The following is a 26,223-nucleotide window of genomic DNA, read 5'->3' on the forward strand; positions in this document are numbered from 1 at the left end:
TCTCCATCTCCTTAGCTATCATACGCTAATTCCACTGATTTCAAAACTCGGTCCTCCAGAAAGTGGAGAGCAACACTTATGCAGCTCTACTAAGCAATATATATATTTTTAAAAGCCGTGTTAGACAAGATTACCTACGCATACTGACCAGCTCAAATAGACAAAATGTGTGCTATATGGCAGACCAATCCAAACTCATCTCTCGGCATGTCCAGCCCACTCATTATCTCATCAATCATGGCTAGCGGGAAAGTTGCTTGCTTTTTCTGTGGCTAAACCAACAAGGCTCTGTGGCTAAAACACATTTTGATATAAAAAATAATAATCGTTAAAATGGCTCTCGTGTGAAGTAGTGACCCGCAACATACGCCTAGTTTCCTGAAATGGGTCACATATCTTTTGTGATGTCCCCACAATGTTCCCACCAGACTGTTAGCACAACCTAATGAAACATTCTGGAAACCTTTAAAGAACAGACTATATGTGTTCTGGTAACATCCTTGCATTGTCAGGCTAATGTTTTATACAAACATTGTATAATCATCAGCACAACTGGACAGTCTGTGTTATGAGAACATTTGCCACAACATAACAACTGTTCTGGTAACTTTCATAGAACCAATTTTGGTTAGCTGTGTATACTGTATATTGCCTTAATAAAACATTGAGGTAAGGTCTGTACTGTATATAGCCCAGTGTTTCCCAAGCTCAGACCTTGGGACCCCAAGGGGTGCACATATAATTTTTTTGACCTAGCATTACACAGCTGATTCAAATAATCAAAGCTTGATGATTAGTTGATTATTTGAATCAGCTGTGTAGTGCTGGGGCAAAAACCAAAACGTGCACTCAGGACTGAGTTTGGGAAACACTGATATAGCCCTTTAAAAACATTTTGATAACGATTAATCACTCTATTTCTCTCTCTCTATCCCTCTCTCCTACACAGTGACCATCACAGCTCTGTTGCCAACCAATTTCCGTCAGGACTTCCCCTTTGACCTCCAGGAGCTCCCAGCCTTCGCTGTCCTTGGGTGAGTCTAAGTTGTCCTCAATTAGCCAGTAAGCTCTTTGTTGCCTCTGTTAGCCAGTGTGCTCTTTGTTGCCTCTGTTAACCAATGTGCTCTTCGTTGCCTCTGTTAGCCAGTGAGCCCCCTGTTGCCTCTGTTAGCCAGTGTGCTCTTTGTTGCCTCTGTTAGCCAGTGAGCTCTTTGTTGCCTCTGTTAGCCAGTGAGCTCTTCGTTGCCTCTGTTAGCCAGTGAGCTCTTCGTTGCCTCTGTTAGCCAGTGAGCTCTTTGTTGCCTCTGTTAGCCAGTGAGCTCTTTGTTGCCTCTGTTAGCCAGTGAGCTCTTTGTTGCCTCTGTTAGCCAGTGTGCTCTTTGTTGCCTCTGTTAGCCAGTGTGCTCTTTGTTGCCTCTGTTAGCCAGTGTGCTCTTTGTTGCCTCTGTTAGCCAGTGTGCTCTTTGTTGCCTCTGTTAGCCAGTGAGCTCTTTGTTGCCTCTGTTAGCCAGTGTGCTCTTTGTTGCCTCTGTTAGCCAGTGTGCTCTTTGTTGCCTCTGTTAGCCAGTGAGCTCTTTGTTGCCTCTGTTAGCCAGTGAGCTCTTTGTTGCCTCTGTTAGCCAGTGAGCTCTTTGTTGCCTCTGTTAGCCAGTGTACTCTTTGTTGCCTCTGTTAGCCAGTGTGCTCTTTGTTGCCTCTGTTAGCCAGTGAGCTCTTTGTTGCCTCTGTTAGCCAGTGAGCTCTTTGTTGCCTCTGTTAGCCAGTGTACTCTTTGTTGCCTCTGTTAGCCAGTGTGCTCTTTGTTGCCTCTGTTAGCCAGTGAGCTCTTCGTTGCCTCTGTTAGCCAGTGAGCTCTTCGTTGCCTCTGTTAGCCAGTGAGCTCTTCGTTGCCTCTGTTAGCCAGTGAGCTCTTCGTTGCCTCTGTTAGCCAGTGAGCTCTTTGTTGCCTCTGTTAGCCAGTGAGGCCTCTGTTAGCCAGTGAGGCCTCTGTTAGCCAGTGAGCTCTTTGTTGCCTCTGTTAGCCAGTGAAAGCTGGTGTGAGTGTATAGGAGGATAGCCTCCTAATGTTAATCACCTAACATGGATAATTCAGCCAGTGAGGTGGTGCTTTTAGGACGTCTTATTTTAGCTTGCTGTTACCGTAGTAGAGTAGCTTACCACAGAACTGAATAGGACCAGAGCCCCCTCTCTTTCTCTCTCTATTTCCATCTCAGATGAAAGAAGAGCCCTGTGCTTAACTGTGTGGGCTCCCAAAGAGAAGAAAATCCCCCTCTTTTTTTCTCCTCTTTCCTTCTTGTCTGGAGGATGTCCTCCCACTCAGCATCTGAGGAGTGGAGCTTTGACTCACAATCAAACAAAACAGCAGTCTTATCACACTTCTGTCTGTACTGGGTCTGAAGTTCAAATGTATGCAGATGATACAGTGATATATGTGCATGCAAAGAGCAAACAACAAGCTGCACAAGAACTCACTACTGTAATGGTCCAGGTCACAAAGTGGCTCAGTGACTCGTGTTTGCATCTCAATGTGAAAAAAACTGTTTGCATGTTCTTCACAAAGAGGGCAACAGACGCTACTGAGCAAGATGTCTATGTGTCATTGGAGAAGCTCCAGGTGGTATCTGATTTTAAGTACCTTGGCATCATACTTGATTCCAACCTCTCCTTTAAAAAGCATGTGAAAAAGGTCATTCAGATAACCAAATTCAACCTAGCTAATTTCCGATTTATATGAAATTGTTTGACTACATAGGTAGCAAAACTGTACTTCGAATCTATGATACTCCCCCACTTAACATACTGCTTGACTAGTTGGGCCGAAGCTTCCTGTACAACATTAAAACCTATTCAGTCTGTCTACAAACAGGCTCTCAAAGTGCTTGATAGGAAGCCCAATAGCCATCATCACTGTTACATCCTCAGAAAGCATGAGCTCCTGAGTTGGGAAAATCTTGTGTAATACACCGACGCATGTCTCCACTGTGTTTTTGTTAAACAGAAAATGCAAACATATGGCAGCAGATCCACAAGGTCTGCCATGAGAGGTGACTGTATAGTTCCCTTAAGGATACGCACCTTTAGTAAATCCACTTTCTCTGTAACTATTTGCTTTAACAGTAAATACAACGACAAATAACAAAGTTAACGTTTTTGGGGCAGGGCTGTAGGCTGTATGTTTTTTCCAGTGTCAAGTAGGACAACTGAGATGGTAACCTATGGTTAAAAAAGTCAGCTATTTCATCTAACATATCCAGGGAATGCATGATTGATATTTTGATGTGTAACCTGATTTATTTTTGGCTATATAACCATGTAGGTTAATTTATTAATCTATCAGTAAATATAGGTTAATGTTCTAAAACAACTTTTCAGTTTGATGTAGGCCATTTCTATTCACTGAAAATGGCGTGTTCTGCTCTGCGAGCGCATCAGAACCATACTACGGCCTACACTGATCAATGGTCATACGGTGCATTCGGAAAGTATTCAGACCCCTTTCCAAATCATGTCCAGTCAATTGAATTTACCACAAATGGACTCCAATCAAGTTGTAGAAACATCTCAAGGATGATCAATGGAAACAGGATGCACCTGAGCTCAATTTCAAGTCTCCTAGCAAAGGGTCTGAATACTTATGAAAATAAAGCATGTTTTTATTTTGATACATTTGCAAAAATGTCTAAAAAACTGTTTTTGCCTTATCATTATGGGCTATTGTGTGTAGATTGATGAGGATAATTTTTTATTTTATACATTTTAAAATGTGGAAAAAGTCAAGGGGTCTTAATACTTTCCGAATGCACTGTATACTTGTACATCTCTCTCTCCTCGCATAATGGGGTGAGGGAATGAGAGTCTCCCACAGCAGCCGACAGCGAAACGGGACAGGCAGATCAACACAATGCAGGAATCAACAATGTATAGGCTATTACTATTGACCAAATAATGATTTTAGAACAATCTACTGGAACGTTGTGTAGCAAAGTCACTGAACATGCGGGTGTCAGTCATTTTCAGTTCATCGTCCCAGCTCTAGGCTCTGCTACCACTTGGTTCTGGTGGCTGGAGAAACTCTGCCTCTCTGTCCTACTGTAACTTCCACAAAGTGGACACATACTTGGGTACTTACTTAAAACACAAGCTTATATAAACAGGTCTCTCTCTCTCTCTTTCTACACCTGTCTTTTTCTCCTTTTAATCTCGCCCTCCTCCCTCCCCACTCCTCCTTTCCCCCTCTTCTCTCGCCACAGTATTGCCAGTGGTCTTGGCGGGGCGTTGTTTGTCTGCCTGAACAGACAGATAGTCCAGTTAATCAGGAACCAGAAGACCATCAAAAAGTTTCTCATGAAGAAGTAAGTCATCAACATCAGACAGTGGCCCCTACTGGGTCCTAGAGAGAGTACCTGTATCCCGGTGTGTGTCTCTCTCCTCTCTCCTCTCTCTCTCCCCTCCCTCTCAACCTCCCTCTCTCTACTCCACCTCTCACCCTCCCTATTTGCTCTTCTCTCTCTCTCTCTCCTCCCTCTCACCCTGCCTCCTTCTCTCTCCTCTCACCCTCCCTCCCTTCTCTTCTCTCATCCTCCTCTCTCTCTCCTCCCTCTCACCCTCCCTCCCTCCTCTTCTCTCCTCTCAGGCGTCTGCTGTACCCAGCCCTGGTCACTCTGCTTGTGTCTACGCTAACGTTTCCCCCCGGCTTCGGACAGTTCATGGCAGCCAAGGTTAGTTTAGTTCCACCCTTCCAAACCATGGCCAGTGGGTTTTTGTGGATAACACAGGTGAAATCAGAGGAGAGTTGATAGTTAGAAACATAGATAAGTACTGTTGTGTGTGTGTGTGTGTGTGTGTGTGTGATAAATGTTTTAAAATGAAACATGTATGGAAATAGGTGAATTAACACACCTCAGTTAGCAGGCTCAAGCAAGCTAAAACCCACATGGTAGCAAAACCTAACTAGCAGAAATTGTTAAAAGTTAGAAATGATTTAAACACTTTGCTGGAGGCTACTATTTAATAGTTAACAAAAAATCATGTATGTCTTATAAAATATACTCACCCCACCCAGTATTGTAATCAAAACCAGAAAGCATGTAGTTCTTGGCTCAGACAGTATAGTAGTGTGGGCTCAATATCATCTCATTAGTGTGCAAGATCTTGAGAATCAGCTGTACATGTGATGGAAGAATGCACTATGCATGCAGAGGGTTGCAATTCCATTGAATTGGGGAAAGTTTAACCAAAATATGACACAAGACCTAGAATTGCCTTGTGTATCCCACAATAAATTCACTGTCACAAGCTAATGTGTTTGATGAATTTAAGCAAAATTTCCCAAATTCCCATGTAAAAATTTAGCAGAAAGTTTATCCCCTAGCACCTACTCCATGGCACTTCATGTAGATTGGGATAGCACTAATGTAATAGCTTCTCCTTGCCCTCTGAAAGGAATCATTATTGCTGTGTTGCTTATACCTATCCAATCCTTTCATATCTGCTTCAATGCTTTGGGTAGGAGCTTGGGACCAATATGGGATATATAAAAAATTACATAAATGCCTGCTGACTTTAGGCCTCCATCTGTCTGATATGATGTCACTTCCTGTTTCCCCCATGCAGCTGACCCAGATGGAGTCCCTGGAGACGTTACTAGACAACCAGACGTGGTCTAAGCAGGGCATACCCGAGGAGTTTGACAGCAACAGCCACTCCCAGGCCTGGAAACACCCCCAGGTCAACGTCTTCGTCACCCTCACCCTCTTTGTCGTCATGAAGGTAGGCACACAGGAGCCTAACCTTTCTCCTGTTAGTGGTCTTAAAGGAAAGGAGTTAAAGAAACTGCTTAAAAGTCCTGTCCTGTCCTCTTGTCCCATCCCTCTCTCCTCTGTCCTAAAATCAGACACCTTTACCTTCACTCCTCTGATGATGCTGTCCCATCCCAACCCCTCTGTTCTTCCAATGTCACTTCCAAGGTTGACACAGCCAATTTTGTGTGTGTGTGTGTGTGTGTGTGTGTCCAGCCCCCTACTGTATATGTACCAGTATTTCTGGCATATATTTTTATGTTGTCACTGACTTTGTGTTTGTGCCCATTGTCCTCAATAGAGGTACTATTTTAGTAATCCCCAGTGTGTGTGTGTGTGTGTGTGTGTGTGTGTGTGTGTATGTCCAGCCCCCTACTGTATATGTACCAGTATTTCTGGCATATATTTTTATGTTGTCACTGACTTTGTGTTTGTGCCCATTGTCCTCAATAGAGGTACTATTTTAGTAATCCCCAGTGTGTGTGTGTGTGTGTGAAAGCAGCGTAGGGTGTAGAGTTACTGACATAGATCCATTAGATCACATTGGCAGCTGGCCTTAATTACTGCTAACTAGACAGTAATTTCTATGCAATCAAATCAAATTTTATTGGTCACATACACGTGTTTATCCAGTGTTATTGTGAGTGTAGCGAAACGCTTGTGCTTCTAGTTCCGATAGTACAGCAATATTTAGCAAGTAATATCGAACAATTTCACAACAAATACCTAATACACACAAATCTGAGTAAAGGAATGGAATAAGAATATATAAATATATGGATGAGCAATTTCAGAGCAGCGTAGGCTAAGATACAGTAGATAGTATAGAATACAGTATATACATATGAGTTGAGTTATGAAAAATATATACATTTTATTATAGTGGCATTATTAAAGTGACTAGTGTTCCATTTATTAAAGTGGCCAATGATTTCAAGTCATGCTAATGATGGCTATTTAACAGTCTGATGGCCTTGAGATAGAAGCTGTTTTTCAGTCTCTCGGTCCCAGCTTTGATGCACCTGTACTGACCTCGCCTTCTGGATGATAGCGGAGTGACCAGGCAGTGGCTCGAGTGGTTGTTGTCCTTGAGGATCTTTTTGGCCTTCCTGTGACATCTGGTGTCCTGGCGGGCAGGTAGTTTACCCCCTGTGATGCGTTGTGCAGACCGCACCACCCTCTGGAGAGCCCTGCAGTTGTGGGCGGTGCAGTTGCCGTACCAGGTGGTGATACAGCATGCTTCTGTAAAAGTTTTAGGTGACAGGCTTAATTTCTTCAGCCTCCTGAGGTTGAAGAGGCGCTGTTGCGCCTTCTTAACCACACTCTCTGTGTGGGTGGTCCATTTCAGTTTGTCAGTGATATGTACGCTGAGGAACCTAAAACTTTCCACCTTCTCCACTGCTGTCCCGTCGATGTGGATAGGGGGGTGCTCCCCCGCTGTTTCGTGAAGAATAAGGCTTCCTCTGAAGGATCAGAGAAGTGGAGATGTTGTTTGCTCCCTAGGAAGTCCAGGATCCAATTGCACAGGGCTGGGTTCAGACCCAGGGCCTCGAGCTTAATGATGAGCTTGGAGAGTACTATGGTGTTGAATGCTGAGCTATAGTCAATGAACAGTATTCTTACATAGGTATTCCTTTTTGTCCAGATGGGACAGGGCATTGTGCAGTGTGATGGTGATTGCATCGTCTGTGGACCTATTGGGGCGGTAAGCAAATTGAAGTGGGTCTAGGGTGACAGGTAAGGTGAAGGTGATATGATACTTGACTAGTCTCTCAAAGCACTTCATGATGACCGAAGTGAGTGCCTACAGGATAATAGTTCAATTATCTTTGGTTTCTTGGGTACAGGAACAATGCTGGCCATTTTGAAGCATGTGGGTACGGCAGATTGGCATAGGGAGAAATTGAATATTTCCGTAAACACACCAGCAAGCTGGTCTGTGCATGCTCTGAGGACGTGGTTAGGGATGCCGTCTAGGCCGGCAGCCCTGCGAGAGTTAACACATTTAAATGTCTTACTCACGTCGGCCACAGAGAAGGAGTGCAAACAGTCCTTGATAGCTGGCCTCGTCAGTGGCACTGTGTTGTCCTCAAAGCAGACAAAGAACGTGTTTAGCTTGTCTGGAAGCAAGACGTCGGTGTCTGTGACGTGGCTGGTTTTCCTTTTGTAGTCCGTGATTGTCTGTAGACCCTGCCACATACTTCTCTTGTCTGAGCCATTGAATTGCGACTCCACTTTGTCTCAATACTGACATTTTGCCTGTTTTATTACCTTGCAGAGGCCATATTCCCCGTCACCTTGCCATGGTTAAATGTGGTGGTTCGTGCTTTCAGTTTTGCGCGAATGCTGCCATCTATCCACGGTTTCTGGTTAGGGTAGGTTTTGATAGTCACAATGGGTACAAGATATTCTCTACATTTCTTGATAAACTCAGTAACCGTCTCAGTGTACACGTCCATATTATTCTCAGAAGCTACCCGGAACATATCCCAGTCCGCGTGACCAAAACAATCTTGAAGCGTGGATTCCGCTTGGTCAGACCAGCGTTGAATAGTCCTTATCACAAAGTTTCTGCTTATAGGAAGGGAGGATATTTATTTTTTTATTTTTTTATTTCACCTTTATTTAACCAGGTAGGCTAGTTGAGAACAAGTTCTCATTTGCAACTGCAACCTGGCCAAGATTAAGCAAAGCAGTTCGACACATCCAACAACACATAAATAAACAAACATACAGTCAATAAGTAGAACAAGTCTATATACAGCATGGGCAGGTAGGATAAGGGAGGTAGAGCAATAAATAGGCCATGGTGGCAAAGTAATTACAATATAGCAATTAAACACTGGAATGGAAAATGTGCAGAAGATGGATGTGTAAGTAGAGATACTGGGGTGCAAAGGAGCAAGATAAATAAATCAATTGGATGGGCTATTTACAGATTGGCAATGTACAGGTGCAGTGATCTGCAAGCTGCTCTGACATCTGGTGCTTAAAGCTAGTGAGGGAGATATGAGTCTCCAGCTTCAGTGATTTTTGCAGTTCGTTCCAGTCATTGGCGGCAGAGAACTGGAAGGAAAGGCGGCCAAAGGAAGAATTGGCTTTGGGGGTGACCAGTGAGATATACCTGCTGGAGCAGGGAAATGGAGTCGTGGTCTGATTTGCTGAAAGGAGGGTGGGGAGGGCATTGTATGAATGACGTAAGTTAGAGAAACAATGGTCCAGTGTTTTTTCAGCGCGAGTGCTACAGTCGATATGCCAATATAATTTAGGTAGTATCGGCTTGAGGGAGGATATACATGGCTGTGACAATAACCGAAGAGAATTCTCTAGGGAGATAATAAGGTCGGCATTTGACTGTGAGGTATTCTAGGTCAGGTGAACAAAAAGAATTGAGTTCCTGTATGTTATTACAATTACAACATGAGTCGTTAATCATGAAATATACACCCGCGTGCTTCTTCTTCCCAGAGAGATGTTAATTCCTTTCAGCACGATGCACTGAGAGTCATGTTTCCGTGAAACAGTGTATGTTACAATTTCTAGGGACTGAACATTAGCGAGTAATATACTTGGAAGAAGTGGGCGGTGTGCGCACCTCCTAAATCTCACTAGAAGACCGCTCTGAATTCCTCTCCTCCGGGGGCATTGTTTTGGGTCGGCCTCCTGAATCAGTTCAAATGCCCTGGCTGGTGCGAACAAAGGATCCGCTTTAAACATCCCAACTAGCCCCACAGTGTTACCTGGAAACAGAGATGGTAGTTGCTATGTAATAACACAGAATCTGTGCTGGAAAATGCATCACTACTTGTTTCTCTTTTGTTGTATCCCTTCACCATTACAAATATAACATAACAGTGACACGTCCTATGCAAATATATGCACAAGATATGACTAAGGATTTATATGGCAATTCAGTGACATGCTGTATCCCCAGCGGCATGCATACATTTTTCTAGTATTTAAAAAAAATATTTATAGATTTGTATTATTTAAGACAATGGATGCCATGTCCATTTAAAAAACGTTTTGTGATTTCCAATAAGTAGGCACAACTACTGTAAATGATTATTTGTGCATAAATGATCAGATGAAGAGTGCCAGTCCATGTTCCCTGGATCAACAGGTGACAGCAAATAAATCCAGTGAAATATCACAGTGCAATCGCAACAAAAGTGAAATAGTATTCAAAGTGACATAGTAAAGGAATAAAATAAGTGACATTGTAAAAGTACACAAAAAAAAAAGAAGAAAAAAAGACCTATAGGCATATAGTATGGACATTGTTTGTGCATAGAGTGGAATAACTACAGTGCAGGAGCAGCATAGAATTATAATTAAAGTATATCTACATAGTAAAGTTAGGTGACATACCTATTGCATTGGTCCGTAAGACTAAAGTGGGCTGGTTTTGAGATAGGTGGTCCGAGACTTAATGTTGAATCCTCACTGCAGCGGATCTCTCTCCCCTGTGCACTGCCTTCTCCCGCCTTCCATTGGAGGCCCCTTTCAGGTAAAGGGTGACCTGAATCTGGATCCAGTTCTCTTTTGGGCCTGACATCATTAATAGTATTACTTATTAATAGCATTCTAGCTACATTATTAATAGCATTCTAGCTACATAATTAGCAGAGTTATGGCTGGATAAAGCTACCTCTTTTAATTTATTTTATTTCAGCTTTATTTAACCAGGTAGACCAGTTCCAATCTATGGCCGGCTTGAGTGAGAGAAAGAGAGCTACGTGCATGACATTTTTTTCCGGAAAAAGCACAATCACGTGATCAGGTCTAATGAAGTTGCACAGTGAAAGAAGAAGAAGGCTGGCCCAGGCCTACCAAGCGTTACGCAATTAGGTTGAAGGGTGGGCCCAATGGCTCAGTGCAAATTCCATACACATGAACACATATCAGACAGAGAAAAAGACTAATGATGTGGTGCACATATCTGCAAATACAGTTGAAGTCGCAAGTTTAAATACACCTTAGCCAAATACATTTAAACTCAGTTTTTCACAACTCCTGACATTTATCCTAGTACAAATTCCCTGTTAGGTCAGGGAAATTCCCTGTTAGGTCTTGGTCAGTTAGGATCACCACTTTATTTTAAGAATGTGAGATATCAGAATAATAGTAGAGAGAATGATTTATTTCAGCTTTTATTGCTTTTATGTCAGAAGTTTACATTCACTCAATTAGTATTTGGTAGCATTGCCTTTAAATTGTTTAACTTGGGTCAAATGTTTCGGGTAGCCTTCCACAAGCTTCCCACAATAAGTTGGGTGAATTTTGGTCCATTCCTCATGACAGAGCTGGTCTAACTGAGTCAGGTTTGTAGGCCTCCTTGCTCGCACATGCTTTTTCAGTTCTGCCCGCAATTTTTCTATAGGATTGAGGTCAGGGCTTTGTGATGGCCACTCTAATACCTTGACTTTGTTGTTGTTAGCCATTTTGCCACAACTTTGGAAGTATGCTTGGGTCATTGTCCATTTGGATGACCCATTTGCAACCAAGCTTTAACTGATGTCTTGAGATGTTGCTTCAATATATCCACATACTTTTCCTAACTCATGATGCCATCTATTTTGTGAAGTGCACCAGTCCCTCCTGCAGCAAAGCACCCCCACGACAAGATGCTGCCACCCCCATGCTTGACGGTTGGGATGGTGTTCTTCGGCTTGCAAGCATCCCCCTTTTTCCTCCAAACATAACGATGGTCATTATGGCCAAACAGTTCTATTTTTGTTTCATCAGACCAGAGGACTGATGACCAGAGGACCAGAGGACTTTCTCCAAAAAGTATGATCTTTGTCCCCATGTGCAGTTGCAAACCTGGCTTTTTTATGGTGGTTTTGGAGCAGTGGCTTCTTCTTTGCTGAGTGGCCTTTCAGGTTATGTCGATATAGGACTCGTTTTACTGTGGATATAGGTACTTCTGTATCGGTTTCCTCCAGCATCTTCACAGGGTCCTTTGCTGTTGTTCTGGGATTGATTTGCACTTTTCGCAACAAAGTACGTTCATCTCTAGCTGAGAGAACGAGTCTCCTTCCTGAGCGGTATGAAGGCTGCGTGGTCCCATGGTGTTTATACTTGCGTACTATTATTTGTACAGATGAACGTTTGGAAATTGCTTCCAAGGATGAACCAGACTTGTGGATGTCTACAAAAAAAAAATCTGAGTTCTTGGTTGATTTCTTTTGATTTTTCCCATGATGTCAAGCAAAGAGGCACTGAGTTTGAAGGTAGGCCTTGAAATACATCCACAGGTACACCTCCAATTGACTCAAATTGTGTCAATTGACTCAAATTGTGTCAATTAGCCTATCAGAAGAAAGTACATGTCCTAACCGACTTGACAAAACTATAGTTCGTTAACTAGAAATTTGGAGTGGTTTGGAGTGGTTGAAAAACAAGTTTTAATGACTCCAACATAAGTGTATGTAAACTTCCGACTTCAACTGTATGTGACACCGTACGTGATTTTCGGGGACCACTTTTGCGGGATGTGCGCTACTTTCAGAAAAACTATCAAAAAAGTATCCAAAACTTCTGGTAGCATCTTTAAATTAAATATTGTCCTGTTCCCTAATTGAAATACCACACTGTTCCCTGTGTGACTCCCTGTGTCTGTCTGTCTCAGTTCTGGATGTCTGCTCTGGCCATGACCATGCCTGTGCCCTGTGGAGCCTTCATGCCTGTCTTCGTCATTGGTAAGAGGTGTGTGCGAATGTGTGTGTTTCAACAATAATGTTAACCCTGTGGATATGCTATTCAGTCTTGTGAGTGTCTGTGTAAAAATATGTTACTTTCTCATTAACAATGTGTGTGTGTTTGTGTGTTCTAGGGGCAGCATTTGGCCGTCTGGTCGGGGAGAGCATGGCCACCTGGTTCCCTGATGGCGTCCACTCTGATGGTACAATCTACCCCATAGAGCCAGGAGTGTACGCAGCCGTAGGTGAGTTACTGTAGAAATATACACACAAAGACTAAGTTTGGGACAGATAGACAAGATTATCAATACCTATTTAAGACTAGACACAACTAGGCACCATTATTGTAACAATTAGGTAGTGCAAAGACAGATAAAGCAGGAAAGCGCTTTATGTCACAGACAAAAACAATATGATGTCCCCTTTGGTAAGATGCATCTTAAAGGAAAACTCCACCAAAAACAATCTTTTTGTATTTGTTTCATTAGTCAATTGTTGACATAGTTCCAAATGTTTTGCTTGTCAGCAATCAAGTTTTCAAGATACGTAACTTTCAAAGTACAGAAATCAAATTGCATCATACGTGGATGATTTCTGTATTTTGACTATTGAGACTATTTGGGACTATATCAACAATTGACTTATGCAACAAATACCAAAAGATCGTTTTTGGGTGGAATTTTCCTTTAACGTTGTTGCTATGAGTGATTCTGTTAGCGTTGTTGTTGACTGTTGTGCTGATTATGCTGTTGTTCAGTGTTGGGGTTGATGTCATCTGTGTTTGTGTCTAATGGGTGATGATGTTCACTCACCTCAACTTTCTGTCTCTCTCCGATGAGCCTTCGTTCATCTCAGCATGGCTAGATTTGCTCTCTCTCTCTTTCTCTCAGTCGCTCTCTCCCTTTTTCTCACTCTCTCGCTCTCTTGCTCTCTCACGCCCTCTCTCCTCCCTCCTAATAAAGTTAGGAATAATCAACCTTACCTCCCTCCCCTCTATCTCTGCACCCCCCCACCCACTCTCTCAACTCCTTTTTCTCATTTTATCCACTCATCTCTTTTTCGCTTCAATAACGGTTCTTAAATTTAAAAAAAATGTGTGAGGTACAATGTAATCTCAATCAAACCCCTGTCTCTACCTACCATCTCCTTCCCTCCCCTCTCATCCCTCCCTCCTCACTTTGTTGCTCCAGTATTATTGATGAAGGCTCAGTATAGAGTTGAGTTGAAGAGAAGTATGATTACACTAATATTGCTTTTACTACTTTAGTCATGTCAATGGACAGTAACCTGTATGGACACTAACGGGTACAGTAACCTGTATGTACACTAACGGGTACAGTAACCTGTACCTATTCCCTCCTGTCCTCTGTTCTTCTCTTCTCCTCCTCTCCCCTCTCCTCTGTTCTTCTCTTCTCCTCCTCTCCCCTCTCCTCTGTTCTTCTCTTCTCCTCCTCTCCCCTCTCCTCTGTTCTTCTCTTCTCCTCCTCTCCCCTCTCCTCTGTTCTTCCCTTCTCTCCCGCCTCTCCTCTGTTCTTCTCTTCTCCTCCTCTCCCCTCTCCTCTGTTCTTCCCTTCTCTCCCGCCTCTCCTCTGTTCTTCCCTTCTCTCCCGCCTCTCCTCTGTTCTTCTCTTCTCCTCCTCTCTCCTCTCCTCTGTTCTTCTCTTCTCCTCCTCTCCCCTCTCCTCTGTTCTTCTCTTCTCCTCCTCTCCCCTCTCCTCTGTTCTTCTCTTCTCCTCCTCTCTCCTCTCCTCTGTTCTTCTCTTCTCCTCCTCTCCCCTCTCCTCTGTTCTTCTCTTCTCCTCCTCTCCTCTGTTCTTCTCTTCTCCTCCTCTCCTCTGTTCTTCTCTTCTCCTCCTCTCCCCTCTCCTCGGTTCTTCTCTTCTCCTCCTCTCCCCTCTCCTCGGTTCTTCTCTTCTCCTCCTCTCTCCTCTCCTCTGTTCTTCTCTTCTCCTCCTCTCTCCTCTCCTCTGTTCTTCTCTTCTCCTCCTCTCCCCTCTCCTCCCAGGTGCGGCGGCCCTGTCTGGAGCAGTCACTCACACAGTGTCGACGGCAGTTGTTGTGTTTGAGCTGACGGGTCAGATCAGCCACATCCTGCCGGTGATGATAGCGGTTATACTGGCCAACGCCGTGGCCCAGTCCCTCCAGCCCTCGCTATATGACTCCCTCATCATGATCAAGAAACTACCCTACCTCCCTGAACTGGGCTGGGGACACCACGAGTATGTAGGACTACACCTATCTGTCCATCTATCTATCAACAGCACCCCTGGAGCAAATTAGGGTTAAGTGCCTTGCTCAAGGATAAATCAACAGATTTTTCACATTGTCAGCCCTGGTATTTGAAACAGCAAGCTTTAAGTTACTGGCCCATCACTCGAACCACTACGCTACCTGAGGGTTAACCTTTTGTTCCCATTTTCTAACAGTCATCACTCACAAGCTATGTTTCCATTAACTTGTCCAATTATTTTTGGTCGACATTTAGTTTGCATAGAAAATCGATGTGACAATTGCCTGCTACAGTGCATTTGCATTGAACTATCTTTTGTTCAGAAAACAGCTGGACGTGAGGACGTCACACGTACTATTTTGTAAAAGTTTTTCACAAAACCCTCGTGTTGAATAATGAAGTGGTTGAAGTGTTTCCGTTACCCATTTAGACAAACTGCGCTTTGAATAAATTGGTGACTGCCTGTATGCCCTCCCACCGATCTGTTTCACGTCTCAGGTAGTCCGCCAACACCAGCATGGATAGAATGCATTCATTTACTAATATTTGCCATATTCTAATCATTCTCATGTCCAACATATTGCCACGGTGAAACTTGCACTCCTGTAGGCCTAGATCTGAAATAATTGGATGGTGAAACTTGCACTCCTGTAGGCCTAGATCTGAAATAATTGGATGGTGAAACTTGCACTCCTGTAGGCCTAAATCTGAAATAATTGGATGGTGAAACTTGCACTCCTGTAGGCCTAGATCTGAAATAATTGGATGGTGAAACTTGCACTCCTGTAGGCCTAGATCTGAAATAATTGGATGGTGAAACTTGCACTCCTGTAGGCCTAGATCTGAAATAATTGGATGGTGAAACTTGCACTCCTGTAGGCCTAGATCTGAAATAATTGGATGGTGAAACTTGCACTCCTGTAGGCCTAGATCTGAAATAATTGGATGGTGAAACTTGCACTCCTGTAGGCCTAGATCTGAAATAATTGGATGGTGAAACTTGCACTCCTGTAGGCCTAGATCTGAAATAATTGGATGGTGAAACTTGCACTCCTGTAGGCCTAGATCTGAAATAATTGGATGGTGAAACTTGCACTCCTGTAGGCCTAGATCTGAAATTATTGGATGGTGAAACTTGCACTCCTGTAGGCCTAGATCTGAAATAATTGGATGGTGAAACTTGCACTCCTGTAGGCCTAGATCTGAAATAATTGGATGGTGAACTTGCACTCCTGTAGGCCTAGATCTGAAATAATTGGATGGTGAAACTTGCCAGCCAACCAGAAAAGCAAGGTGAAGCAATTCAGTCATTCTTGAGTCAGGACAATCCATGTCCTGCAAAGAAACATTATTTTTTATAGTTGAACAATAGATTTTGCTAGCAGTATGCCTTTAGAATGAAATGTGGAGTTTTATAGTTACTTGATGACAAAACATGCCCCAAAACATGTACCTTCAAAATGATTTGGAAATTATAATTTATTAGAAAAACACAGATTCCATCATTTCTCACAATAAAGAAAGTTTGGCAAAATAACCCCCCCCCCCCCCCCCCTGTTCAACAGTTACAAGTGTTGTCCATCTTTAGAACATTTCTTCTTTTGTGACATTGAGTCAATGGAAAACTGTACTGACTGTATGGGTGCTAATACCCCCCCCCCTCTCTTCCACTCCTCCTCTCATCATCCCTCTCTCCTATCGTCCTTCAGGAAGTATAATATTTATGTGGAGGACATCATGATCAGGGATGTGATGTACATCACCCTCAACTGCTGCTACAGAGACCTGCATGATGTACTGCTGACTGGACACCTCAATACCCTAGCCCTGCTCGAGTCCAGTGGTGAGACACACGCACACGCCCACAAACACACACACATTACAGACACCTCAATACCCTAGCCCTGCTCGAGTCCAGTGGTGAGACACACGCACACGCCCACAAACACACACACATTACAGACACCTCAATACCCTAGCCCTGCTCGAGTCCAGTGGTGAGACACACGCACACGCCCACAAACACACACACATTACAGACACCTCAATACCCTAGCCCTGCTCGAGTCCAGTGGTGAGACACACGCACACGCCCACAAACACACACACATTACAGACACCTCAATACCCTAGCCCTGCTCGAGTCCAGTGGTGAGACACACGCACACGCCCACCAACACACACACATTACAGACACCTCAATACCCTAGCCCTGCTCGAGTCCAGTGGTGAGACACACGCACACGCCCACAAACACACACACATTACAGACACCTCAATACCCTAGCCCTGCTCGAGTCCAGTGGTGAGACACACGCACACGCCCACAAACACACACACATTACAGACACCTCAATACCCTAGCCCTGCTCGAGTCCAGTGGTGAGACACACGCCCACAAACACACACACATTACAGACACCTCAATACCCTAGCCCTGCTCGAGTCCAGTGGTGAGACACACGCCCACAAACACACACACACATTACAGACACCTCAATACCCTAGCCCTGCTCGAGTCCAGTGGTGAGACACACGCCCACAAACACACACACATTACAGACACCTCAATACCCTAGCCCTGCTCGAGTCCAGTGGTGAGACACACGCCCACAAACACACACACATTACAGACACCTCAATACCCTAGCCCTGCTCGAGTCCAGTGGTGAGACACACGCACACGCCCACAAACACACACACATTACAGACACCTCAATACCCTAGCCCTGCTCGAGTCCAGTGGTGAGACACACGCACACGCCCACAAACACACACACATTACAGACACCTCAATACCCTAGCCCTGCTCGAGTCCAGTGGTGAGACACACGCACACGCCCACAAACACACACACATTACAGACACCTCAATACCCTAGCCCTGCTCGAGTCCAGTGGTGAGACACACTCACACGCCCACAAACACACACACATTACAGACACCTCAATACCCTAACCCTGCTCGAGTCCAGTGGTGAGACACACGCCCACAAACACACACAAACACACACTAATACTTTACAGATGCAGATGCGCATATACACACATTATAGACACTACAGAACATTTTCAGTCAAATAAATGCTCCCCTACACACACATTGAAGTTATGTATTCTTATGCCAAGTCTGTTGTAATTGTGAAGCGATGCCAAAGCAATTAGCTGGGGCATTTAACCAAGATATAATAAGAAAATTCCACACACAAAGGCAATTATTTAAAACAAACAAACATACCCCCTCATACAGACTGTACTGTAGTACCCCCTGTTGTACACACACACATACACACACACACACACACACACACAGACTCCTGGCTGTTCTCAGTTACATCACTCACCATGTTGTTGTGATTCGTTAGGAGTCCACTGCAGTCTGCACATTAACTACTGTTCTAAAATACCTCTTCTCCTATCTTCCATCCCATCTTCCCACTCTATCCTCCCCCTCCTCTCTCACTCTAATATCCTGGCCCCTCTCTCTCCATTTCTCCTCTCTTCCATCCTTCTTCTCCTCTGCCCATCATCTCTGTCCTCTCTTCACCCCCTCCTTACTTTTTCTCCCTCTCCACCTCTACCCCCCACCAGAGTCGATGATCCTGCTGGGTTCTATTGAGCGTGCCCAGATCCAGGCCCTCCTGTCCCTACAGCTAGGCCGGCCACGGAGACTGAAGTACCTGAGAGACCGGGCCACAGCTGAGAAGCGCCTGTCGGTGGTCTCCCACCCGGGCAGCGAGGACGGCTCCACCATGGTCAACCAGGAGGTCCACTTCCAGGTCAATAAGGTAAAAGTACAAATACATCTGTATAAGATGTGGTGCTTACCCTCAGTCTTGAAGCCTGGATCAATGAAGGAGGGTAAGAGAACCTAGGCACTTTTCATAGTGAAAGGGGAAATAAAACGATATGAAATTCTTCTAATCTCATGGTTGATAAAGGTTGTATCTGTGAGAGAAAGAGTTTTAACAAGCCTTTACTGTCCCATCAGTAAGAGGCCAGGAGAGAGAGACAGACAGAGGGAGAGAGAGAGTCCTGGGGCTCTGTTCACAAACACAGAAAGACCCCACAGGAGAGCAACACAATTAGACCCAACCAAATCATGAGAAAACAAAAAGAGAATTACTTGACACATTGGAAAGAATGAACAAAGAGCAAACTAGAATGCTATTTGGCCCTAAACAGAGAGTACACAGTGGCAGAATACCTGACCACTGTGACTGACCCAAACTTAAGGAAAGCTTTGACTATGTACAGACTCAGTGAGGATAGCCTTGCAATTGAGAAAGGCCGCCGTAGGCAGACCTGGCTCTGAAGAGAAAACAGGATATGTGCTCACTGCCCACTAAATGAGGTGGAAACTGAGCTGCACTTCCACTGGCAACCAGTGAAGAACAAACACCATTGTAAATACAACCCATATTTATGTTGATTTATTTTCCCTTTTGTACTTTAACCATTTGCACATCGTTACAACACTGTATATGTACATAATATCACATTTGTAATGTCTTTATTCTTTTGGAACTTCTATGAGTGTAATGTTTACTATCTACTTCACTTCCTTTGGCAGTGTTAACATATGTTTCCCATGCCAATAAAGCCCCTTCAATTGAAATGAATTTAGACAGAGAGAGAGAGAGACAGACAGAGAAAGAAAGAGACAGACAGAATGAGAAACAGAGAGAGAGAAAGAAACAAACAAGAGAGAGAGACAGACAGAGAGAGAGAAACAGACTGAGATAGAGAGAGAAAGGAACCAACAAGAGAGAGAGACAGACAGAGAGAGAGAAACAGACTGAGAGAGAGAAAGGAACAAACAAGAGAGAGAGACAGACAGAGAACGAGAAACAGACTGAGATAGAGAGAGAAAGAAACAAACAAGAGAGAGAGACAGACAGAGAGAGAGAAACAGACTGAGATAGAGAGAGAAAGGAACAAACAAGAGAGAGAGACAGATAGAGAGAGAGAAACAGACAGAGCACCGCTCCAGAATCTCACATAACTGTTCAATTGGGTTGAGATCTGGTGCCTGAGACGCACAGGCACACACACTCACACACATACACACACACACCCTTTAAACCCCCTATGCTACTTTGAGACCTCTATCAAAGTCACTGAGATCTCTTCTAGTCATTGTGATCAAAATAATGGGCAATTGGGAATTTTTATATATGACCATAAACACGATGGGATGTTAACTGCTTAATTAACCCAGGAACCACACCTGTGTGGAAGCACCTTCTTTCAATATACTTTGCATCCCTCATTTACTCAAGTGTTTCCTTTATTTAGGCAACAGGTACAGCATGAACTGTACTATTGATTATATGTATTCAGAGTGTATTCATAGGTTGCACCATCGTGAATTGGTCGCGTCATGCCATTGTTATGAACGTTCTTCAGCCGTCCTCTGCCGCCCAGTCATTCTGGACAGAGGCTAACTACTATTTCGTCAAAATTACACTATGTTGCCTAACAATATGATGACATTGCTAAAGTAATCAAATATTTAGTAGGAAACAACTTTATCAGCATTATCATGCCGTCAAATTTACTTTAAACAGATGGCAATGTTGTCATTAGCTTGCTAAGTTAATCAAAAAATAGCTAGCAATGCTAACGTTAGCTAGCTACAATCCGGTGGCCTCTCAGTTAATCTGGCTACATCAAAATGATGACAAAATGTTTTCCTACTAATTATTTTCCTCCTTTTGAATGTCATAGTATTTCCAAGCCACTGGAATGCACTTCTGAGGAAATCTTCGTTAGCGCTCAATGACAATGCATTGAGTAGAATGCTCAGTCGCGCATCAGTCCCAAACAAATGTTCGAAACAATATTGTGATGAAACATGCAACTCATGAATAGTAACGTGTGTGTGTGTGTGTAGATCTCCACAGAGGAGACTTCCCTCAGTTCCACCCCTACCCCCTCCATGAAGCCACTGAAGCCGGCCCTGAAGAGACCCTCTGTGGTGGACTGCCCTACTGAGATACCCATGCCCACAAGTAAGAGCAAACACACACAGAGGAACTTGTATTACCAACATCAATGGTCTCTATCTCTCCTTCCATGTCTCTCAAATAATTTTACTTAATTTATTTTTTATTCTGAAAGGGTCCTAAAATTCTAAATCAAATAGCTAATTGATCAATAGTATGACCATCTTAAAACAATTCCATAAGTCACTTTAGAACCCCCCTCAACTGCTTAGACTTTTGCGAATTATTAAACAACTAAGTACTTTTTGAATTACGTAGAGCTTCTTCAATAGTCTCTCTCTCTCCCTTTCTCAGGTCCACAGGACCACTCAGGCAGCACCTTAAGGAACCTATTCCGTGTCAGACCTGATATAGAAGGCCTGGAGGTGAGACACCTGTCAGAAAACACACACACTCCTACCTCCTTTACAAACTCTCCCTCTTCTAGAAGTTCACGGTCAATCACTCTCCGATACATAATCACTTCCTGTTCAATCTCTCTGAGTTACGCCTCCAACTCAAGCCTCCACATCTCCACTTAGGTTAGGCATGACTCTATTTTTTTCAGAGTTGGGGGAGCTTCAGAGTTGGGGGTGCATTTGCCCAGCGTGGCAGAGATATTGTATTAACGTTGTTCTTGTCTTTGGCCGCTGGAAGAACAACAATGTCAACATCAACATAAAGGGAACTGCATCGAGCTCGGCGTCTCCTGAGTTTAGGAGGCCACCCAAGCGCATCAGGATATCCGTTGTGGTAAGAACGCTGGGAATGCCCAAGGAAACTGCCCAGCAACTGGTCAGCCATCCAATCAACCATACGCCATCTGCTGCAGGGCTAATCCATGCCTGTGGACTTTGATCTGTGCCGAGCTGAGCCTTGCCGATCTGTGCCATCGAGACAAATGTGTTGAATGCCTTCCTCCCTGTCTGTGAACTCTTACTGCCCTCTGACACATAGTCCTCCTCTTCTGATTGGCTGTTAGGTAGTTTTAACTCTGACCTCATCGTCAGAATGCAAACTGATTGGTCAAGAAGTCAGTAGTGGTCGTGGAGAACTCAACCGCCTCTCTAGCAATGACACCCTAAACCCCAAAAGACTACAAACTGTGTCTATGTGGTCCAAACGTGGTCTTTCCATGGTCAAGGTGGTGTGTTTAAGCTGCGGGCAACTTAAGGGACGTCGCAGTTCAACCAAAGCATGCTGCTACGCTGTCTATCATCAGCCATGTCATTAGAGGCGTCGAATCAGTGACCTTCTCCTGGTTTGTGGGTGGGGCCCGCCCCTCCACAGAACCAAACTCCTCCCCTTTTCATCTTCTATAGTCATTCATACCACTTGGCATAAAAACATATGTCATACTGAAGATGGAGGGAAGGGTGGGGGGGGGGGGGGGGGGTTCCATGCATGCCTATCTATGGAGGACAACAGAAATCAGAAGAACATCCTGTTGGTAAGACGGGCAGTTCTTATCCTCCTGTCCAATGACAAAGCAATTACACTTACAACCACCAAGGAACCCATAATGCATGAGAGGAATTATTTGAAGTATCTGGAAAATGACACCATAAACCACGATACACTGTCTAATTACCAACGCTGCTACGTTCAAACAGCCATTCATGTCCATCAATGAAACAACTGCCCAATTCTGAATTAAGAATGATGATTACAACATATACAACATAACACTTTGTATGTACGCCCCTGACAAAATATAAAATGGTAATTGTGTTATTCATAAATAGTCAAGAGAACAGCAATCTGGAAATGAAATAGTTCAAGGTTTTATGTCATTAAACATTGATTTGATTTCATATCCATTGACTACATGTATGACACATCCATATCATAAAAGCATCCATTCATCATATAGCTAGATTATAGAAATAAAACCTTGAACCATTTATCGCTTGGTGTGTGTTTGAAGTGTAAGTGTGTTGATCTGTTTCCTGTACCTCTTCTCTCAGGATGACTTTGATGTGGATGATGACATGACCATCAGAGAGGTGAGACCCTACAACACTTTCTCTCCCTCTTTCTCCCTTTTCTCTCAGGATGTGTCAGTGCTGTCTGTCTATGCTACAGTGTATTTACTGGTTATCAGGGGAATAATTAATCACTGTGTATGAATAGCCTTATCAAAGCTGGAATCTCTATGGGCATCTATTATCTCTGCACCAGGGACCACAGCCAGACACTGTGTAGCCACATGAAAGAGGAAACCACCTAGGCTTAAAGGAAGTGGTGTTTGGATTGAGGTTAGGGTTGATGTTTGGGTAGGGATTTAAATTAGCGATGGGGTTTGCAAAGTGATTTGGTTGGTATTAGGAATGATTGGATTTTAGATTAATGCAGGAATTATTGGTGGTACCTCAATTGAAATATTCTGAGATTTTTTTCACTGCATTCCATAATCTATAATTTCTTTAATCTCACGTTTCCGTTTCAACTGCTACCATGCTTATTATGCATATCACTCTCATATTTGCTCAACTATTAGCGTTTGGATATGCAGAAGCCCATATAGGTAACAATCACTGGAGTTTAATGTCTATTCCAAAAGGAATGATTCTGTCTTCTTAAATATTAATGAATGCCCCACAAAAAAAGTTTCAACTGAAATACGATGTTTACCCATGTTGCACAACGATTGAAGTCAATAAATCATGGTTTTAGTCAAAGTATGATATATTTGGGCTTGAAGAGACAAATCTGGAAAGCCCATTTCGTGCAAATCGTTGTGAATGTAGTATCTTTTCCTATGATATGATGAAGAAATTATTTAATTTGAATGTTGCCACCCACCAGCATGACATAGTTTATTAATCAGAAACATCTGCAGTTATTCGTCTTTGTGACTGAGATGAGAAACAGCCTTGTGTCCACTTGGCCGCCTGAGCCGTTTTATTAATGGTATGAGATAGCATTTTACAAACCCGCTTCCCCCGTCGCCCCCAGATGAATGGTTTTGACCACTAAAGTTTTGCTCCACTAGACGCTCCACTGCTTTGATTGGTGTAAAGTTAGCTAGAAACCACAAGTGTTTATCCAGGTAATGAAAAGGCACCCGCAAAATAAAATGTATGTCATCTGTCATCTGCGGAGTCCATGATCATTTCACTTCCCCTGTGAGCCATGAGCACGGGTTGATTAGGCTTTGCTGTACCGCAGCCTGCCAGCAGTCTACTTACCAAGGGTTGCACCGTGTCCATTACAATGTAGAAAACACATATCAGCTATCTTTCAATGGTTATCCATATTACTGGAGCTTATTCTTTCTAACTATCTTTATGGCGGATTCGCGGCCGCAATTTATGGACGATGCCAAACGTTTGGCGATAACAATAGATGGCGAACTCAAAGATGACTGTGGTTTCCATCTGTGGTGAAGTTTTCCCTAAATCAATGCTTATGACAAATCCAGTTCCAGAACTAGCTATAGAGCCAGCTGGCTAATCTTTTGAATATTGTGTAGTTATAAAAAAGCAACATATAACATTAATTAGCTAGATAAGGTTAACTAGTATGTTAGCCAGCTACACAGACAGGTGTCAATGCCCTATTTGTTGACGTTTATCAACTCCATGTGGAAATTCCCACATCCAATTTGTGAATATGTACAAGTAGGCTTCGTCATTCTTTGGAGGAGGAACCTAAACATGGATTTCCTCTCTGGGACAGGAAATTACGTTTAAATAGTGGTGGCAACTTCCTCGTGAGTCCTTTTAAGGAATTGAAGATAAAAGCCATTGCCGTTCTTTCTCACCATGGATGTAAAGACCATTTAAATATTCTATACGTCTAGTAGGGCTGTGACGATCATGGGATTTTGGATGAGGAAAACTGGCCAGCCAAATGACCGCTGTCACCATAATAACCGTTCGAATAGCATTTTTAAAAATGAATAGAATGAAGAGAACAGGTGTCCCACCCATTCAAGTCAATGACAGCATAATGGGTGGACCCATCAGAGCTGTTTGGTTCTTATTTTTCAGAGTAAATAACTCACGGACACTAGAGAAGCTTTAACCAAGTTGAATCATTCCCAAAGGTTCTGTACAGCTGAAATCAGACGGCCAAACATTTCAGACATCAGAGTTTACATACATTCTACTTAAGACACTCCTCTTCCTTACAGTTTATGGCTCCACAGGAAAGAAGGTAACCAGATAGCAACCCTGATTACTCCCTTAAGGGGAACTGACCTCACCCCTCACCTCCTGATCCACAGATATCCATCTGTCTTCTCTATATCAACACATCGCTCTCTTCTCTTCCATCAAACACGTTCCAAAGCCTTCTGTCTTTCTTCAGAGAACCATTAACTTCTAACATAGTCTCTTTCATTTCCTATCATTAATTTACTAGCTCAATGATCAATGTTTAGCCGATTCCAACAGAGCAAAGCAGAAAGGAAAATATTTGCTAAAATATGTGCTGTGCTTTGTTGATTCAGTATGAAAAAAGTCTGAAAATGTATGCGCTCACTATCGTAAGTCGCTAAATGACTCAAATGTAAATGTAATTCAACTCCACTAACATTACAAAAAAATACTTTCCTGTGCATGAGCCACATCAGTTAACATCATTTGAATTAACATTCTGCATATATTACAAAGCAAATTATTGCATCACAATACCAGGTAGCCATTGTGAGTGCACCCATGACTACCTGTCAACTTGCCAGGGTTACAGGTTCCAAGCCTGTTCTATTCACCTATTTCTATATGTGCTGCCGCTGAATTGTAGTCATTCTGTCAGCTGTTTGTTAGGAAAAAAATATTAATTTTATCAATTTATTTATTACAGTTATGACATTTACTTTCTGTCAATGACGGTCTTCATCCATAACTGTAGTTTACATGGTTATACGGTAATTGTGCCAGCCCAATGTCTGTGTTTGAGTACTTCCATGATGTTTCTCTCCACTTTCCTCTTTATCCTCCCCGGGTTTGCAGATTGCAGAGTGGGAGGAGAACCAGCTTGACGAGCAGGTGAACTTTGACAACTGCATGATCGACCCCGCCCCCATCCAACTGGTGGAGAGCACCTCACTACATAAGGTCTGTCTGTCTTTATTTCTGTGTCTGTCTCCGTTATACTGCTCAGTACCCCCTTTTCACTAAATAAATCCAGGATTATTTTGTAAAATGCACTTTGTAGATGGATAGTCCAGTGTTATTGCTATTATAGCCACTGCAGTACAAGCGCACAAACTCACATTTGTGTGTGATTTATGGAAACTGGTGTTTGTTCTCTTGCATCTATCAGTCTGGGTAATGTGTATTCCATGCTGTTTTATGTGTTTGTTTCCTGGAACATTGTAATGGTTAACTCCCATTGCATTAAATATTGAAATAACAACAAGGTTATTCTATTTCCTGTGATTTGGGTTTAGGCTCAAGCTGCTGTCTGTGTGGTTCACTTGAGGTTCTAGCAGCTTACAGTATCAGTAGGGATGTTGTACCTTTCACAACAATCTAGCTCAGTGGTGCTCAAACACCC

General features: G+C 43.3%; 1 protein-coding gene across 1 annotated transcript in view; it reads left to right on the forward strand.

Moving 5' to 3' along the window:
- The window catches only part of LOC115141308 (chloride channel protein 2-like), a 73,775-nt gene that overhangs the window by 42,106 nt on the left and 5,446 nt on the right, over positions 1-26,223 (forward strand). Inside the window, exons 9-21 of the mRNA XM_065000477.1 lie at positions 950-1,034; positions 4,251-4,352; positions 4,634-4,718; positions 5,614-5,769; positions 12,433-12,502; positions 12,637-12,747; positions 14,508-14,721; positions 16,442-16,575; positions 18,323-18,519; positions 20,628-20,745; positions 21,034-21,104; positions 22,686-22,724; positions 25,677-25,781. Coding sequence (XP_064856549.1) covers positions 950-1,034; positions 4,251-4,352; positions 4,634-4,718; positions 5,614-5,769; positions 12,433-12,502; positions 12,637-12,747; positions 14,508-14,721; positions 16,442-16,575; positions 18,323-18,519; positions 20,628-20,745; positions 21,034-21,104; positions 22,686-22,724; positions 25,677-25,781 — 1,487 coding nt within the window. The remainder of the gene's footprint in view (positions 1-949; positions 1,035-4,250; positions 4,353-4,633; positions 4,719-5,613; positions 5,770-12,432; positions 12,503-12,636; positions 12,748-14,507; positions 14,722-16,441; positions 16,576-18,322; positions 18,520-20,627; positions 20,746-21,033; positions 21,105-22,685; positions 22,725-25,676; positions 25,782-26,223) is intronic.

This window comes from Oncorhynchus nerka, linkage group LG14 (assembly GCF_034236695.1).
Source record: "Oncorhynchus nerka isolate Pitt River linkage group LG14, Oner_Uvic_2.0, whole genome shotgun sequence".
Lineage (NCBI taxonomy): Eukaryota > Metazoa > Chordata > Actinopteri > Salmoniformes > Salmonidae > Oncorhynchus > Oncorhynchus nerka.